The sequence below is a fragment of the Pristiophorus japonicus genome, chromosome 16 (genome assembly GCF_044704955.1).
Source record: "Pristiophorus japonicus isolate sPriJap1 chromosome 16, sPriJap1.hap1, whole genome shotgun sequence".
NCBI classification, from domain to species: Eukaryota; Metazoa; Chordata; class Chondrichthyes; family Pristiophoridae; genus Pristiophorus; species Pristiophorus japonicus.
The window spans coordinates 118091670-118108735 of record NC_091992.1 but is presented as its reverse complement, the minus strand read 5'-3'; the positions used below and the strand labels follow the sequence as shown (position 1 = coordinate 118108735).

Sequence of the window (17066 nt, the reverse complement as noted above, 5' to 3'; positions counted from 1 at the left end):
TGACCCAACACAAGGATCATGCTGTGAATCATCATCATCATAGGCAGTCCCTCAAATCGAGGATGACTTGCTTCCACGTTAAAAAGTTTACAGGTGTTTCAATGATGGACCTAAAATTCCAGGTCCGAACTAAATCTTGAAGGGTGGAAGATGCCTGTGCGTGGATTTTTTTAACGTGTGGTGGCCGTTGCACACCAGCCACCACACGGGCTTGACAGAGCTAGGTCTTGGTCCAGTAGCAAGGATTAACCAAGATGACTGGAGATCAGCTCTGCTGCACGGACTCAGTGCGTGCACATATTGTAGTGTGGGCTGCCCCTGGGCCCTCGCCTCTTCTGGGCCCCGAACTCGTGCCTGTCCTGGGCCCCGATCACGTCCCTCTACAATCTCTCACCGCTCCTTCGCAGGCCGGGGGGCGCGCAGACTGCTGGGCTCGGCTGTCACGCTATATAAGATGGCATTACACCCACTGATTCCTGCAAAAAAAGGCACTAAATTACAATAACAAGTATGAATTATGTATTAAAATGCCAAATTCCCTCACCCTATAAAGGCACAGTCTACCCTACGGACTCAAACTGGAAGCAAGCTTTAGATATCTTTACACACTACACTCAGGTGCTTGGCTGTGCTTTACTAACAGATGCTGTTGTTCTCAACAATAGGTTGGATAAAGATTTAAAAAATGACTAGCATTTATATAGCGCCTTTCACGATCACCGAACGTCCCAAAGCGCTTTACAACCAATGAGGTACTTTTTGAAGTGTAGTCACTGTTGTAGGAAACACGGCAGCCAATTTGCGTACAGCAAGCTCCCACAAACAGCAGTGTGATAATGACCAGATAATCTGTTTTAGTGACGTTGATTGAGGGATAAATATTGGCCAGGACAGCAGGGATAGCCCCCCTGCTCTTCTGTGAAATAGTGCCATAATTTCTTTTACATTCACCTGAGAGAGCAGACGGGGCCTCAGTTGAACATCTCATCCCAAAGACGGCACCTCCGACAGTGCAGCACTCCCTCAGTTCTGCACTGGTGTGTCAACCTAGATTTATGTGCTCAAGTCTCTGGAGTGAGTCTTGAACCCACAACCGTTTGACTCAGAGGCGAGGTGCTGCCCACTGAGCCACAGCTGACACAGGATGATCTGGGCAATTGTACAGGTCTTTGCTAGAAGCGGCTGGCCTATCCCCTTGCTTTGTGTTTTGACTCGACTATTTTATCATGACAGATTATATGGAATCAAACACAGAAAATGAACGGGACATTCTTTAAAGGATGAATTTTACTCTTTGTTAAAGAGCATGTCAAGTGCTTAGATGCATGTCCCCAACAATGATCCATACATTTGGCCGTGCATCTGCAATGAAAATTTATTTTGTGTGCTTTTTTAGCAATCACATTCTCAACAGGTACATACTTCTTAGTTGTGCTTTCAAAAACATTTAAAACTCATTCGTCTTCCATGAACTGTAAACCTCTCAAATTATTTTAACTCATCCAATTTAATGCCGTATATATAATAATAAAATGCCACCTATGAATCCATATAATGCCATCAAAACATTTGGGGATCGAAATTGCCCCATTAGCGCCTCCCGCGGACATCAATGCCGTGTGTGACGACCCCTTAGTGCTGTGCGCGACCTCTTTCCGTCCCGCAGCGGGCATTGGCCAGCGACCCGCGAAGCTGCCGCAAGCGGTGTCAACACCAGCCTTGCGGGTCGCGAACCGGGCCGACATCCGCTCTCACCGGGCGGAAGTTAAAGGAAAGGTCGGGAGCGCCCCGCGCCGCCATCTTGACGGTTTGGCCGACTCACCGGTCGGCCCAACTTCTTCCTCTGTTACCATCGTGCGGCCTGGCACCCCACGCTGGGTGCACCCCACGGGCTGCGGTCTCGATACCATGCCACCCTGACGGCCCAGTGGAGACCGTCAGAGGCCCAGCAGTGTGCGCAGCGGCCCTCCCCTTCAATGCACTCCAGTAGCGCCCCAACAGGAAGTGGAGTGCGCAAGATTGCATTCCACTTCCTGTGAGGGCGGTAACTGCAATTTCACGCTCGGCCGTACCGAGTTGGTTACCATCCCCCAATCGGAACGCTGAGGAATTTTGCCCCCTTGCAATCTTGTTTGCACATACCTATAAAGTTGCTGCCATAATTATGTTACTGTGCACACATGTAGGTGTCTTCAGTTCATGCTTCTGATGCTAATTTTGAAAGACATGTTCCTGTTGGATGTTGCGACATAAGCAGTTGTAGATTATCCCGTTGATAATATTAACTTACAACCAATAAAGTTCCTGAGATAGACATTTCCAAGTGTCTGAAAATCACATTTAAGTAACTTCAACATTTACATCCACCCTTACAGTGGGAGAGGTTAGATGTTAATGTTTAGCAACAGAATGATTTTATTATTGCCATCTGCCAGGGAGAATAGATTTATTGCAATTGATTGGCACAACCACAAGGAAGCTGTTGTCTTCGAGTCTATAAATGTTTATTTTTCCAAAAGCAGTTTTGGTATATAACTGCAGCGGTGAGAGTTTGAAACAGGAAATATCTTACAGTAAAATGTGGCTGAATGTGACAGTACATACCGTACCCGGTAACACCTTTGATGTTAGAACCAAGGGCACACAATGCACTTCTTCGCTGCGTGAGATTCTACCTCAGTATGTGATTTAAAACTTTCCTTTGGCATGTACACAAGAGAAAAAAAAATTACAAATGTTATCTTTCAGGACAATATAATTGTCACCTTCTTAAGGCCAACTGACGAAAATGAAAGAAAAAGAAGATAAACATTGATTTTATAAAAACAAACTCAAAATTGCAAAGATCTATAAATTTAGAAAGAGGATTGTAGAGATATTGTGATTTATTTTTTAATTTCTATGCTGTACATTGGTTGCAAAGACTTTACAAAGCAACATCTCTTTACATGTACACAAGAGTCCATTTTAGTTGATTGCACTTCACTAATCTGAATAGCGCTGGCAAACAACATAACAATTTTGTGAGGTATATCCAACAAACTTACTTCTATTACGTTGCATTTCCACATCGTTCACAATGGACAATGAGGCACAGTCTACAGGTACAACTTTGATGCATAACATATACACTCATTTTTTCATTAGCTAAATGAAGGCCACCTTCTAAATGGATGTATGAATAAAAACAGGACCCGTATAATTTATTTGCACAGAGGATGGTTGGAATCCATTGTTGAAGCAGAGCCTATACATTATTTTAAAAGGGAGTTAGATAGTTGCTTGAAAAGAGGAATATTAAAGGTAAAGGGAAACAAGTAGGAATGCGACAATTAAGCTAAGTGTCTCATGAGGACAAGAACACTGGCGCAGACTTGATGGCCTGTTTCTGTGCTGTCACATTCTAGATTCTACGATAAGACTTTGTGACTTTGATTTGTAGAAATGGTCTGATGGTGAAATTCCTTCTTTTATTTACCAGTATAAATAAACATGGGATTTAAATGATGAATTATGAGGTGTATCGCACTAGTTGTTGGTTTGGGGATTCATTATCCAAATCCATTAAACTTTCATGGTGAATGCAAAATATTACTGATACTCCTTATAAGCAAAGCGTTTATTCCAAGTCATACTCAGGCATGTGATTTAGTGTTGCCAATATATATATTTGGAGTATGGCAATTCCCTGTTTGTAACCAATTATCTACAGAAGCAAACACTTTGTACCTTTACAAAGACTCAGCCAGTAAAGTATGAAATGCAAAACCCTTCCTTTATCTACCGAAATGAGGTTCCATTACCATATAATAGATCCTTGATTGTATATTTTAAAAAGCAGCTTTGGTGGATTACGACCTTATGTGCCACAGTAAGTGACTCATGTCTATAACAAGTCGTCACAGGCTTTATTATTGATAGCCAGTCATCACAAATAACAATCCGTTTAATTCCACAATACGCATACAATAAGTCATAATTTGATTAATATGGCTGGACTTACCGTCTGTTAATAAAGAGTCCAGGTTAATAGCTTTTAACATGCAGGAGATATATCTTTAATTATCAAGCAAGGCTCATATTTTGCTCAAGATCTATAAATAATGATTGCAAGTTGCTGTCTCATTTGAACATGAATATTTAGAATTGCTCCTTCTCTAGCTATGATCACGATTAATCATGAAGTTGCAGTCTGGCGATAACACTTCAAAAATCATAATGACTGGATGACAATGTGACCTGAATGGGGCATAATCATTTTTAACAGCTGTAGGCAAGGGGGAATGAAGCCATCAACTGCTATACCAGAACCCCAGATACCAGAACCCCAAATATCAGAATCTCAAATACCAGAACAACCAGATACCAGAACAACCAGATACCAGAATCCCAGTTACCAGAATCCCAGATACTAGAATCCCAGATACCAGAACCCCAGGTACCAGAATCCCAGATACCAGAATCCCAGATAAAAAAATCCCAGATACCAGAACCCCAGATAAAAGAATCCCAGTTACCAGAATCCCAGATATCAGAACCCCAGATACCAGAACCCCAGATAAAAGAATCCCAGATAAAAGAATCCCAGATAAAAGAATCCCAGATACCAGCAACCCAGATAAAAGAATCCCAGACACCAGAATCCCAGATACCAGAACCCCAGATACCAGAACCCCAGATACCAGAACCCCAGATAAAAGAATCCCAGATAAAAGAATCCCAGATACCAGAACCCCAGATACCAGAACCCCAGATAAAAGAATCCCAGATAAAAGAATCCCAGGTATCAGAACCCCAGATAAAAGAATCCCAGATACCAGAATCCCAGGTACCAGAATCCCAGATACCAGAACCCCAGATAAAAGAATCAGAGATAAAAGATTCCCAGGCACCAGAATCGCAGATACCAGAATCCCAGATGCTAGAACCCCAGATACCAGAACCCCAGATACCAGAACCCCAGACACCAGAACCCCAGATAAAAGAATCCCAGATACCAGAATCCCAGGTACCAGAATCCCAGATACCAGAATCCTAGATACCAGAATCCCAGATAAAAGAATCCCAGATACCAGAGCCCCAGATAACAGAATCCCAGATACCAGAATCCCAGATACCAGAATCCCAGGTACCAGAATCCCAGATAAAAGAATCCCAGATACCAGAACCCCAGATAATAGAATCCCAGATACCAAAATCCCAGATACCAGAACCCCAGACACCAGAACCCCAGATAAAAGAATCCCAGATACCAGAACCTCCAGATACCAGAACCCCAGATACCAGAACCCCAGATAAAAGAATCCCAGATACCAGAATCCCAGATACCAGAACCCCAGATACCAGAATCCCAGCTATCAGAATCCCATATACCAGAACCCCAGATACCAGAACCCCAGATTCCAGAATCCCAGATACCAGAAACCCAGATACCAGAATCCCAGATACCAGAATCCCAGATACCAGAACCCCAGATACCAGAACCCTAGATAAAAGAATCCCAGATAAAAGAATCATAGGCACCAGAATCCCAGATACCAGAATCCCAGATACCAGAACCCCAGATACCAGAACCCCAGATATCAAAACCCAGGTACCAGAATCCCAGATACCAGAATCCCAGGTACCAGAATCCCAGATAAAAGAATCCCAGACACCAGAATCCCAGATACCAGAACCCCAGATAATAGAATCCCAGATACCAGAATCCCAGATACCAGAACCCCAGATACCAGAACCCCAAATAAAAGAATCCCAGATACCAGAACCCCAGATACCAGAAACCCAGATAAAAGAATCCCAGATACCAGAATCCCAGATACCAGAACCCCAGATACCAGAATCCCAGATACCAGAATCCCAGATACCAGAACCCCAGATACAAGAATCCTAGATAAAAGAATCCCAGATACCAGAACCCCAGATATCAGAACCCCAGATACCAGAATCCCAGATACCAGAATCCCAGATACCAGGATCACAGATACCAGAATCCCAGATACCAGAACCACAGATACCAGAATCCCAGATACCAGAACCCCAGATACCAGAACCCGAGATAAAAGAATCCCAGGTACCAGAACCCCAGATAAAAGAATCCCAGATACAAGAACCCCAGATACCAGAACCCCAGATAAAAGAATCCCAGATACCAGAACCCCAGATAAAAAAATCCCAGATACCAGAACCCCAGATACCAGAACCCCAGATAAAAGAATCCCAGATACCAGAATCCCAGATACCAGAACCCAGAACCCCAGATACCAGAATCCCAGGTATCAGAATCCCAGATACCAGAACCCCAGATAAAAGAATCCCAGATACCAGAACCTCCAGATACCAGAACCCCAGATACCAGAACCCCAGATAAAAGAATCCCAGATACCAGAATCCCAGATACCAGAACCCCAGATACCAGAATCCCAGCTATCAGAATCCCAGATACCAGAACCCCAGATACCAGAACCCCAGATTCCAGAATCCCAGATACCAGAAACCCAGATACCAGAATCCCAGATACCAGAATCCCAGATATCAAAACCCAGGTACCAGAATCCCAGATACCAGAATCCCAGATACCAGAACCCCAGATACCAGAACCCTAGATAAAAGAATCCCAGATAAAAGAATCATAGGCACCAGAATCCCAGATACCAGAATCCCAGATACCAGAACCCCAGATACCAGAACCCCAGATATCAAAACCCAGGTACCAGAATCCCAGATACCAGAATCCCAGGTACCAGAATCCCAGATAAAAGAATCCCAGACACCAGAATCCCAGATACCAGAACCCCAGATAATAGAATCCCAGATACCAGAATCCCAGATACCAGAACCCCAGATACCAGAACCCCAAATAAAAGAATCCCAGATACCAGAACCCCAGATACCAGAAACCCAGATAAAAGAATCCCAGATACCAGAATCCCAGATACCAGAACCCCAGATACCAGAATCCCAGATACCAGAATCCCAGATACCAGAACCCCAGATACAAGAATCCTAGATAAAAGAATCCCAGATACCAGAACCCCAGATATCAGAACCCCAGATACCAGAATCCCAGATACCAGAATCCCAGATACCAGGATCACAGATACCAGAATCCCAGATACCAGAACCCCAGATACCAGAATCCCAGATACCAGAACCCCAGATACCAGAACCCGAGATAAAAGAATCCCAGGTACCAGAACCCCAGATAAAAGAATCCCAGATACAAGAACCCCAGATACCAGAACCCCAGATAAAAGAATCCCAGATACCAGAACCCCAGATAAAAGAATCCCAGATACCAGAACCCCAGATACCAGAACCCCAGATAAAAGAATCCCAGATACCAGAATCCCAGATACCAGAACCCAGAACCCCAGATACCAGAATCCCAGGTATCAGAATCCCAGATACCAGAACCCCAGATACCAGAATCCCAGGTATCGGAATCCCAGATACCACAACCCCAGATACCAGAACCCCAGATACCAGAACCCCAGATTCCAGAATCCCAGATACCAGAATCCCAGATACCAGAACCCCAGATACCAGAATCCCAGATACCAGAATCGCAGATACCAGAATCCCAGATAAAAGAATCCCAGGTACCAGAATCCCAGGTACCAGAATCCCAGATACCAGAATCCCAGATCCCCAGATACCAGAACCCAGGTACCAGAATCCCAGATAGCAGAACCCCAGATACCAGAACCCAAGATAAAATAATCCCAGGTACCAGAATCTCAGGGACCAGAATCCCAGGTACCAGAATCCCAGATACCAGAATCCCAGGTACCAGAACCCCAGATACCAGAGGCCCAGATACCAGAACCCCAGATCCCAGAACCCCAGGTACCAGAATCCCAGATCCCAGAATCCCAGGTATCAGAATCCCAGATACCAGAACCTCAGATACCAGAATCCCAGGTATCAGAACCCCAAATACCAGAATCCCAGATACCAGAACCTCAGATACCAGAACCCCAGATACCAGAACGCTAGATACCAGAATCCCAGATACCAGAATCCCAGATACCAGAATCCCAGATAAAAGAATCCCAGGTACCAGAATCCCAGGTACCAGAATCCCAGATACCAGAACCCAGGTACCAGAATCCCAGATACCAGAATCCCAGATACCAGAATCCCAGATACCAGAACCCCATATAAAAGAATCCTAGGTACCAGAATCCCAGGTACCAGAATCCCAGATACCAGAATCCCAGATACCAGAGCCCCAAATACTAGAATCCCAGATACCAGAATCCCAGATACCAGAACCCCAGATACCAGAATCCCAGATACCAGAATCCCAGATATCAAAACCCAGGTACCAGAATCCCAGATACCAGAATCCCAGATACCAGAACCCCAGATACCAGAACCCTAGATAAAAGAATCCCAGATAAAAGAATCATAGGCACCAGAATCCCAGATACCAGAATCCCAGATACCAGAACCCCAGATACCAGAACCCCAGATATCAAAACCCAGGTACCAGAATCCCAGATACCAGAATCCCAGGTACCAGAATCCCAGATAAAAGAATCCCAGACACCAGAATCCCAGATATCAGAACCCCAGATAATAGAATCCCAGATACCAGAATCCCAGATACCAGAACCCCAGATACCAGAACCCCAAATAAAAGAATCCCAGATACCAGAACCCCAGATACCAGAAACCCAGATAAAAGAATCCCAGATACCAGAATCCCAGATACCAGAACCCCAGATACCAGAATCCCAGATACCAGAATCCCAGATACCAGAACCCCAGATACAAGAATCCTAGATAAAAGAATCCCAGATACCAGAACCCCAGATATCAGAACCCCAGATACCAGAATCCCAGATACCAGAATCCCAGATACCAGGATCACAGATACCAGAATCCCAGATACCAGAACCCCAGATACCAGAATCCCAGATACCAGAACCCCAGATACCAGAACCCGAGATAAAAGAATCCCAGGTACCAGAACCCCAGATAAAAGAATCCCAGATACAAGAACCCCAGATACCAGAACCCCAGATAAAAGAATCCCAGATACCAGAACCCCAGATAAAAGAATCCCAGATACCAGAACCCCAGATACCAGAACCCCAGATAAAAGAATCCCAGATACCAGAATCCCAGATACCAGAACCCAGAACCCCAGATACCAGAATCCCAGGTATCAGAATCCCAGATACCAGAACCCCAGATACCAGAATCCCAGGTATCGGAATCCCAGATACCACAACCCCAGATACCAGAACCCCAGATACCAGAACCCCAGATTCCAGAATCCCAGATACCAGAATCCCAGATACCAGAACCCCAGATACCAGAATCCCAGATACCAGAATCGCAGATACCAGAATCCCAGATAAAAGAATCCCAGGTACCAGAATCCCAGGTACCAGAATCCCAGATACCAGAATCCCAGATCCCCAGATACCAGAACCCAGGTACCAGAATCCCAGATAGCAGAACCCCAGATACCAGAACCCAAGATAAAATAATCCCAGGTACCAGAATCTCAGGGACCAGAATCCCAGGTACCAGAATCCCAGATACCAGAATCCCAGGTACCAGAACCCCAGATACCAGAGGCCCAGATACCAGAACCCCAGATCCCAGAACCCCAGGTACCAGAATCCCAGATCCCAGAATCCCAGGTATCAGAATCCCAGATACCAGAACCTCAGATACCAGAATCCCAGGTATCAGAACCCCAAATACCAGAATCCCAGATACCAGAACCCCAGATACCAGAACCCCAGATACCAGAACGCTAGATACCAGAATCCCAGATACCAGAATCCCAGATACCAGAATCCCAGATAAAAGAATCCCAGGTACCAGAATCCCAGGTACCAGAATCCCAGATACCAGAACCCAGGTACCAGAATCCCAGATACCAGAATCCCAGATACCAGAATCCCAGATACCAGAACCCCATATAAAAGAATCCCAGGTACCAGAATCCCAGATACCAGAATCCCAGATACCAGAGCCCCAAATACTAGAATCCCAGATACCAGAATCCCAGATACCAGAACCCCAGATACCAGAATCCCAGATACCAGAACCCCAGATACCAGAATCCCAGATACCAGAACCCCAGATACCAGAATCCCAGATACCAGAACCCCAGATACCAGAACCCCAGATACCAGAACCCCAGGTACCAGAACCCCAGATACCAGAATCCCAGATACCACAACCCCAGGTACCAGAATCCCAGATACCAGAATCCCAGATACCAGAACCCCAGATACCAGAATCCCAGATACCAGAACCCTAGATAAAAGAATCCCAGATACCAGAACCCCAGATACCAGAATCCCAGGTACCAGAATCCCAGATACCAGAATCCCAGATACCAGAGCCCCAAATACTAGAATCCCAGATACCAGAATCCCAGATACCAGAACCCCAGATACCAGAACCCCAGATACCAGAACCCCAGATACCAGAATCCCAGATACCAGAACCCCAGATACCAGAATCCCAGATACCAGAACCCCAGATACCAGAACCCCAGATACCAGAACCCCAGATACCAGAACCCCAGGTACCAGAACCCCAGATACCACAACCCCAGGTACCAGAATCCCAGATACCAGAATCCCAGATACCAGAACCCCAGATACCAGAATCCCAGATACCAGAACCCCAGATACCAGAATCCCAGATACCAGAACCCCAGATACCAGAATCCCAGGTACCAGAATCCCAGATACCAGAACCCCAGATAAAAGAATCCCAGATACCAGAACCCCAGATAAAAGAATCCCAGATACCAGAATCCCAGATACCAGAACCCCAGATACCAGAATCCCAGATACCAGAACCCCAGATACCAGAATCCCAGGTATCAGAACCCCAGGTACCAGAACCCCAGATACCAGAATCCCAGATACCACAACCCCAGATACCAGAATCCCAGATACCAGAACCCCAGATACCAGAACCCGAGATAAAAGAATCCCAGGTACCAGAATCCCAGATACCAGAATCCCAGGTACCAGAATCCCAGATACCAGAATCCCAGATACCAGAACCCCAGATAAAAGAATCCCAGATACCAGAACCCCAGATATCAGAACCCCAGATAAAAGAATCCCAGATACCAGAACCCCAGATAAAAGAATCCCAGATACCAGAACCCCAGATAAAAGAATCCCAGATACCAGAATCCCAGATACCAGAACCCCAGATACCAGAATCCCAGATACCAGAACCCCAGATACCAGAATCCCAGGTATCAGAATCCCAGATACCAGAACCCCAGATACCAGAACCCCAGATTCCAGAATCCCAGGTACCAGAATCCCAGGTACCAGAATCCCAGGTACCAGAATCCCAGATACCAGAACCCAGGTACCAGAATCCCAGATAGCAGAACCCCAGATACCAGAATCCCAGATACCAGAATCCCAGGTACCAGAATCCCAGGTACCAGAATCCCAGGTCCCCAGATACAAGAACCCAGGTACCAGAATCCCAGATAGCAGAACCCCAGATACCAGAACCCAAGATAAAATAATCCCAGGTACCAGAATCTCAGGGACCAGAATCCCAGGTACCAGAATCCCAGATACCAGAATCCCAGGTACCAGAACCCCAGATACCAGAGGCCCAGATCCCAGAACCCCAGATCCCAGAACCCCAGGTACCAGAATCCCAGATCCCAGAATCCCAGATCCCAGAATCCCAGGTATCAGAATCCCAGATACCAGAACCCCAGATACCAGAATCCCAGATACCAGAATCCCAGATACCAGAACGCTAGATACCAGAACCCCAGATACCAGAATCCCAGATACCAGAACCCCAGATACCAGAATCCCAGATACCAGAATCCCAGGTACCAGAATCCCAGATACCAGAATCCCAGATACCAGAACCCGAGATAAAAGAATCCCAGGTACCAGAATCCCAGGTACCAGAATCCCAGATACCAGAATCCCAGATACCAGAGCCCCAAATACTAGAACCCCATATACTAGAATCCCAGATACCAGAATCCCAGATACCAGAACCCCAGATACCAGAATCCCAGATACCCAAACCCCAGATACCAGAATCCCAGATACCAGAACCCCAGATACCAGAATTCCAGATACCAGAACCCCAGATACCAGAACCCCAGGTACCAGAACCCCAGATACCAGAATCCCAGATACCAGAACCCCAGGTACCAGAATCCCAGATACCAGAATCCCAGATACCAGAATTCCAGATACCAGAACCCCAGGTATCAGAATCCCAGATACCAGAACCCTAGATACTAGAATCCCAGATACCAGAATCCCAGATACCAGAATCCCAGATACCAGAACCCCAGGTACCAGAATCCCAGATACCAGAACCCTTGATACCAGAATCCCAGATACCGGAATCCCAGATACCAGAACCCCAGATACCAGAGCCCCAAATACCAGATCCCCAGATACCAGAATCCCAGAATCCCAGATACCAGAACCCCAGATCCCAGAATCCCAGGTATCAGAATCCCAGGTACCAGAGCCCCAAATACTAGAACCCCAGATACCAGAATCCCATATACCAGAACCCCAGATACCAGAACCCCAGATCCCAGAATCCCAGATACCAGAATCCCAGATACCAGAGCCCCAAATACCAGAACCCCAGATACCAGAATCCCAGATACCAGAATCCCAGAATCCCAGATCCCAGAATCCCAGATCCCAGAATCCCAGGTACCAGAGCCCCAAATACTAGAACCCCAGATACCAGTACCCCAGATACCAGAATCCCAGATACCAGAATCCCAGATACCAGAACCCCAGATCCCAGAATCTCAGATACCAGAATCCCAGGTACCAGAGCCCCAAATACCAGAACCCCAGATACCAAAATCCCAAATACCAGAATCCCAAATACCAGAACCCCAGGTAATGCAGATAGCAGGCCTCAAAATAAATACCCAGTTTTCAATAAAAGTGCACTGTATTTTTAATCATATAAGTTAATACAATAAGTAATAATTTGATCAATATGGCTGGACCTATCATCTGTTAATAAGGAGTCCAGGTTGATAGCTTTTAACCTGCAGGAGATATATACTGTGAAAAATGTGATTAGCAACAGCTTTTTATATGAAGTGCTTTGAATTTGATTTTTTTTCAGGCAAGTGTTGACAAGCAAGTGGTTTTATTCAACCAAGAGTGGGAAAACTGCAGCGGTGGGATTGACATGTGATGACAACAGAAACAAGAAGGGCTAATAACAACAATCGGCACCAATCAACAATCAAAGAGCTGCGGGATTCCCTAATAGAAAGGTGACCACATCAAGATTAATCTCTCGCACTGCGATGAGTTGGCAATGTGTCACATTTGCCAATGAGATTTTCTGAGCAGAGCTCTCGCTACCAATTCCATTTCGGAGGGGGTGAGGGTTTTATTCTACCAATATGAAGTCACACTTCCTCATCCATTTACAGTGCAATTCATCTTACCAGCAGACTACAACCAAAGTAGGCCCCCACAGCAGCTACTAAAATTCCAACCGACAACTGTACCGCAAGCCATATCGGATATTCTTTGGATTTCCCCATGAAGCACTTATTTTAAAGACAACCAGATGTAAAAAGAAAAAGCATGGAAATATTTGGAAGCACGATCACATGTTGTAACATTTTGTTTGGGGGTACGGGGTTTTTTAAAAACCCTATTTGATGCTGTGCCAGAGAGTCTACTTCTTTTACTGCTGCAGATATCTCTTCAGCATTAAGACAAAACATTTGTCAAAAGCCCACTTTACGAGGCATTGGGTAATTGCATTTTGCTCTAGATCTACCAGCTGGTTCCCATTAAAGCACACCCTGTGAGCGCTCAAGGATTTATTCCACTCTTGCAGACGAGAGATGAACACCCTGTCACTTTTTTACAAGGGAGTGTCAGTTTATTTTGTTGCCTTGCAAGCCAGAAATGTCTTTATACAGATAGAAACCAGTTTGGAGAAACACACAGAGGGTGGCAGAAATGCAAGCCAGCCAGAGAAGACAGTTGAGTGATGGTTTCTCGCGTTTGAAAGCTGACGTCACAGAAGAAGGACTTTCCTCAGCGATCACCATGAGACAGCATTGGCTGATAGCTGAGCTTGTTAGGAACCGGGATTTTGCCTGCTGGTTCCAAAAGATGAGAAAAACTCTCACTTTCATTAAAGGCATCAGACATTTATAGCAGTGACGTTCATGGGAAACTTTTACTATTATTCATTCTCGGGATGTGGGCATCACTGGTGTCATGGATTTGCTTTGTGGGTTCTTTGCTTAAGAATTCATAGCAATACATTGCTATTAAGAACCAGTTGGTTTATTAGCAAAGGTTTAACAATCACACGACACATTACCAGTTCATCCACCAGGCTCACAACCACCTGCCTCATCATGGATCCCCTGAACCCAACTGGCTGGGGTTTTATTGAGCCTTGTGACTAGCTAAGCCACTCAGCTGGCAAGGCGGGCATTTATTAGCCCTCCCGAGGTGCCCTGAGAAAGTGGTGCCGGGCTTTTTGCTTGAACTACTGGAGTTCTATTCTTTGTCGTGGTTTTGATACAACTGAGCCACTTCAGTGGGCAGCGAGCAGTCACCTATGATGGTGTGGGACTACGGTTATACATAGGCCAGACCAGATAAGGATAGCAGGTTTCCTCACATTATTGAACCAGCTGGAATTTATAACGACCCAACAGATGCATAGTCAATTTTACTGGATTAAAAAAAAAAAATTGCATTTAAATTCTCAAGCTGCCAGAGTGAGATTTGGATTATTAGTCCAGAATTATTAATCCAGGCCTCTGGATTACTAGTCTAGTAACACGACCGTACTAAACGGTGACCCACTGTAAGGGCAACGTACTCACACATCAGAATTAAAATCCATGTAAAACAAGTTGTATGTATGATACTATCACAAACAGACATAAAATAAATAACAAAATATGAGAATACCAGCTGTCATTGTACTTGTGAAATCACTCTAAGAACAGATTTTCTGCTTCTACAGTGAGCTTCTACACCGCTTGCCGTGAATGATACCATTTATATGGAGAAATGCCAACGGAAATAATATTATTTCCATTGCTGCTGCATTACAATTGCAAAGTGTCATAAAGCAGTTTCCTTTGAATTACTTAGGCTGCAAACCCAGTGATTAATATTATTTTCCTGATTTAAAAACATACCTCACTGTTACAAATACAATACATCGCAGACAGGACTGTATTTGGATAAATATCTTCACTTGTGAGGCTCACTCATTATTTATCCAGTTAGCCTCAATTTTTGCGACTTTTGTCAGATTGAATGGTTATCCCTTGGCAGTTTGTGTCAACTTTATTTATTCAATGTATTTCCCAGTTTTATGAGTGAATAGAATATACTCACACACTTCTGCACTGTGTATGTTTTTTTCATACACATATCATGGCATTGGACACTCCACTTGTTAACTATGCACTGTATATATATTTATACTTTGTTCAGCAAGTGTCTCTCTACCTCGCCCTCTTCCTTTAAGATGCTCCGTAAAATCTACCTCTTTGACCAGTATTTGATCACCTGTCCTAATATCTCTTCATGTGGCTCGGTGTCAAAGTTTGTTTGATAATGCTCCTGTGAAACATAGAAACATAGAAACATAGAAAATAGGTGCAGGAGTAGGCCATTCGGCCCTTCTAGCCTGCACCACCATTCAATGAATTCATGGCTGAACATGCAAATTCAGTACCCCCTTCCTGCTTTCTCGCCATACCCCTTGATCCCTCGAGTAGTAAGGACTTCATCTAACTCCTTTTTGAATATATTTAGTGAATTGGCCTCAACTACTTTCTGTGGTAGAGAATTCCACAGGTTCACCACTCTCTGGGTGAAGAAGTTTCTCCTCATCTCGGTCCTAAATGGCTTACCCCTTATCCTTAGACTGTGAACCCTGGTTCTGGACTTCCCCAACATTGGGAACATTCTTCCTGCATCCAACCTGTCTAAACCTGTCAGAATTTTAAACGTTTCTTTGAGGTCCCCTCTCATTCTTCTGAACTCCAGTGAATACAAGCCCAGTTGATCCAGTCTTTCTTGATAGGTCAGTCCCGCCATCCCGGGAATCAGTTTGGTGAACCTTCGCTGCACTCCCTCAATAGCAAGAATGTCCTTCCTCAAGTTAGGAGACCAAAACTGTACACAATACTCCAGATGTGGCCTCACCAAGGCCCTGTATAACTGTAGCAACACCGCCCTGCCCCTGTACTCAAATCCCCTCGCTATGAAGGCCAACATGCCATTTGCTTTCTTAACCGCTGTACCTGCATGCCAACCTTCATTGACTGATGTACCATGACACCCAGGTCTCGTTGCACCTCCCCTTTTCCTAATCTGTCACCATTCAGATAATAGTCTGTCTCTCTGTTTTTACCACCAAAGTGGATAACCTCACATTTATCCACATTATACTTCATCTGCCATGCATTTGCCCACTCACCTAACCTATCCAAGTCGCTCTGCAGCCTCATAGCATCCTCCTCGCAGCTCACACTGCCACCCAACTTAGTGTCATCCGCAAATTTGGAGATACTACATTTAATCCCCTCGTCTAAATCATTAATGTACAGTGTAAACAGCTGGGGCCCCAGCACAGAACCTTGCGGTACCCCACTAGTTACTGCCTGCCATTCTGAAAAGTCCCCATTTACTCCTACTCTTTGCTTCCTGTCTGACAACCAGTTCTCAATCCATGTCAGCACACTACCCCCAATCCCATGTGCTTTAACTTTGCACATTAATCTCTTGTGGAAGTGCCTGGGGACGTTTTACTGCATTAAAGACACTATATAAATGCAAAATTGTTGCTGTTGTTTAAACATAATACAATTCTCGTCAAGATTTAATTTTACTTCGAACCTAGTAAGGCTTCAGCAGGGACCAGGGAAGGTTTGAAACAGTGTTTGCTGTAACTGCACCTCACTAATGATACTTCAGTAGAGAGACACTATTTCAAATTTTGTACACTTGAAGCTATTATTATCCAATTTGAAAGTGGCCCTCTCCGATAAT

At 44.9% G+C, this 17066-nt stretch overlaps 1 protein-coding gene across 1 annotated transcript in view; it reads right to left on the bottom strand.

The window, feature by feature from the left end:
* Positions 1 to 5357: 5357 nt before the first annotated feature.
* The window catches only part of LOC139226223 (elastin-like), a 113562-nt gene continuing 101853 nt past the window's right edge, over positions 5358 to 17066 (bottom strand). Inside the window, exons 3-14 of the mRNA XM_070856847.1 lie at positions 12204 to 12728; positions 11829 to 11977; positions 11358 to 11775; positions 10143 to 10284; positions 9874 to 10006; positions 9440 to 9775; positions 8705 to 8786; positions 8093 to 8382; positions 7733 to 7994; positions 6924 to 7005; positions 6461 to 6601; positions 5358 to 5485 (exon numbers count right to left, since the gene is read on the bottom strand). Of these exons, the coding sequence (XP_070712948.1) occupies positions 5358 to 5485; positions 6461 to 6601; positions 6924 to 7005; positions 7733 to 7994; positions 8093 to 8382; positions 8705 to 8786; positions 9440 to 9775; positions 9874 to 10006; positions 10143 to 10284; positions 11358 to 11775; positions 11829 to 11977; positions 12204 to 12728 (2688 nt within the window). The remainder of the gene's footprint in view (positions 5486 to 6460; positions 6602 to 6923; positions 7006 to 7732; positions 7995 to 8092; positions 8383 to 8704; positions 8787 to 9439; positions 9776 to 9873; positions 10007 to 10142; positions 10285 to 11357; positions 11776 to 11828; positions 11978 to 12203; positions 12729 to 17066) is intronic.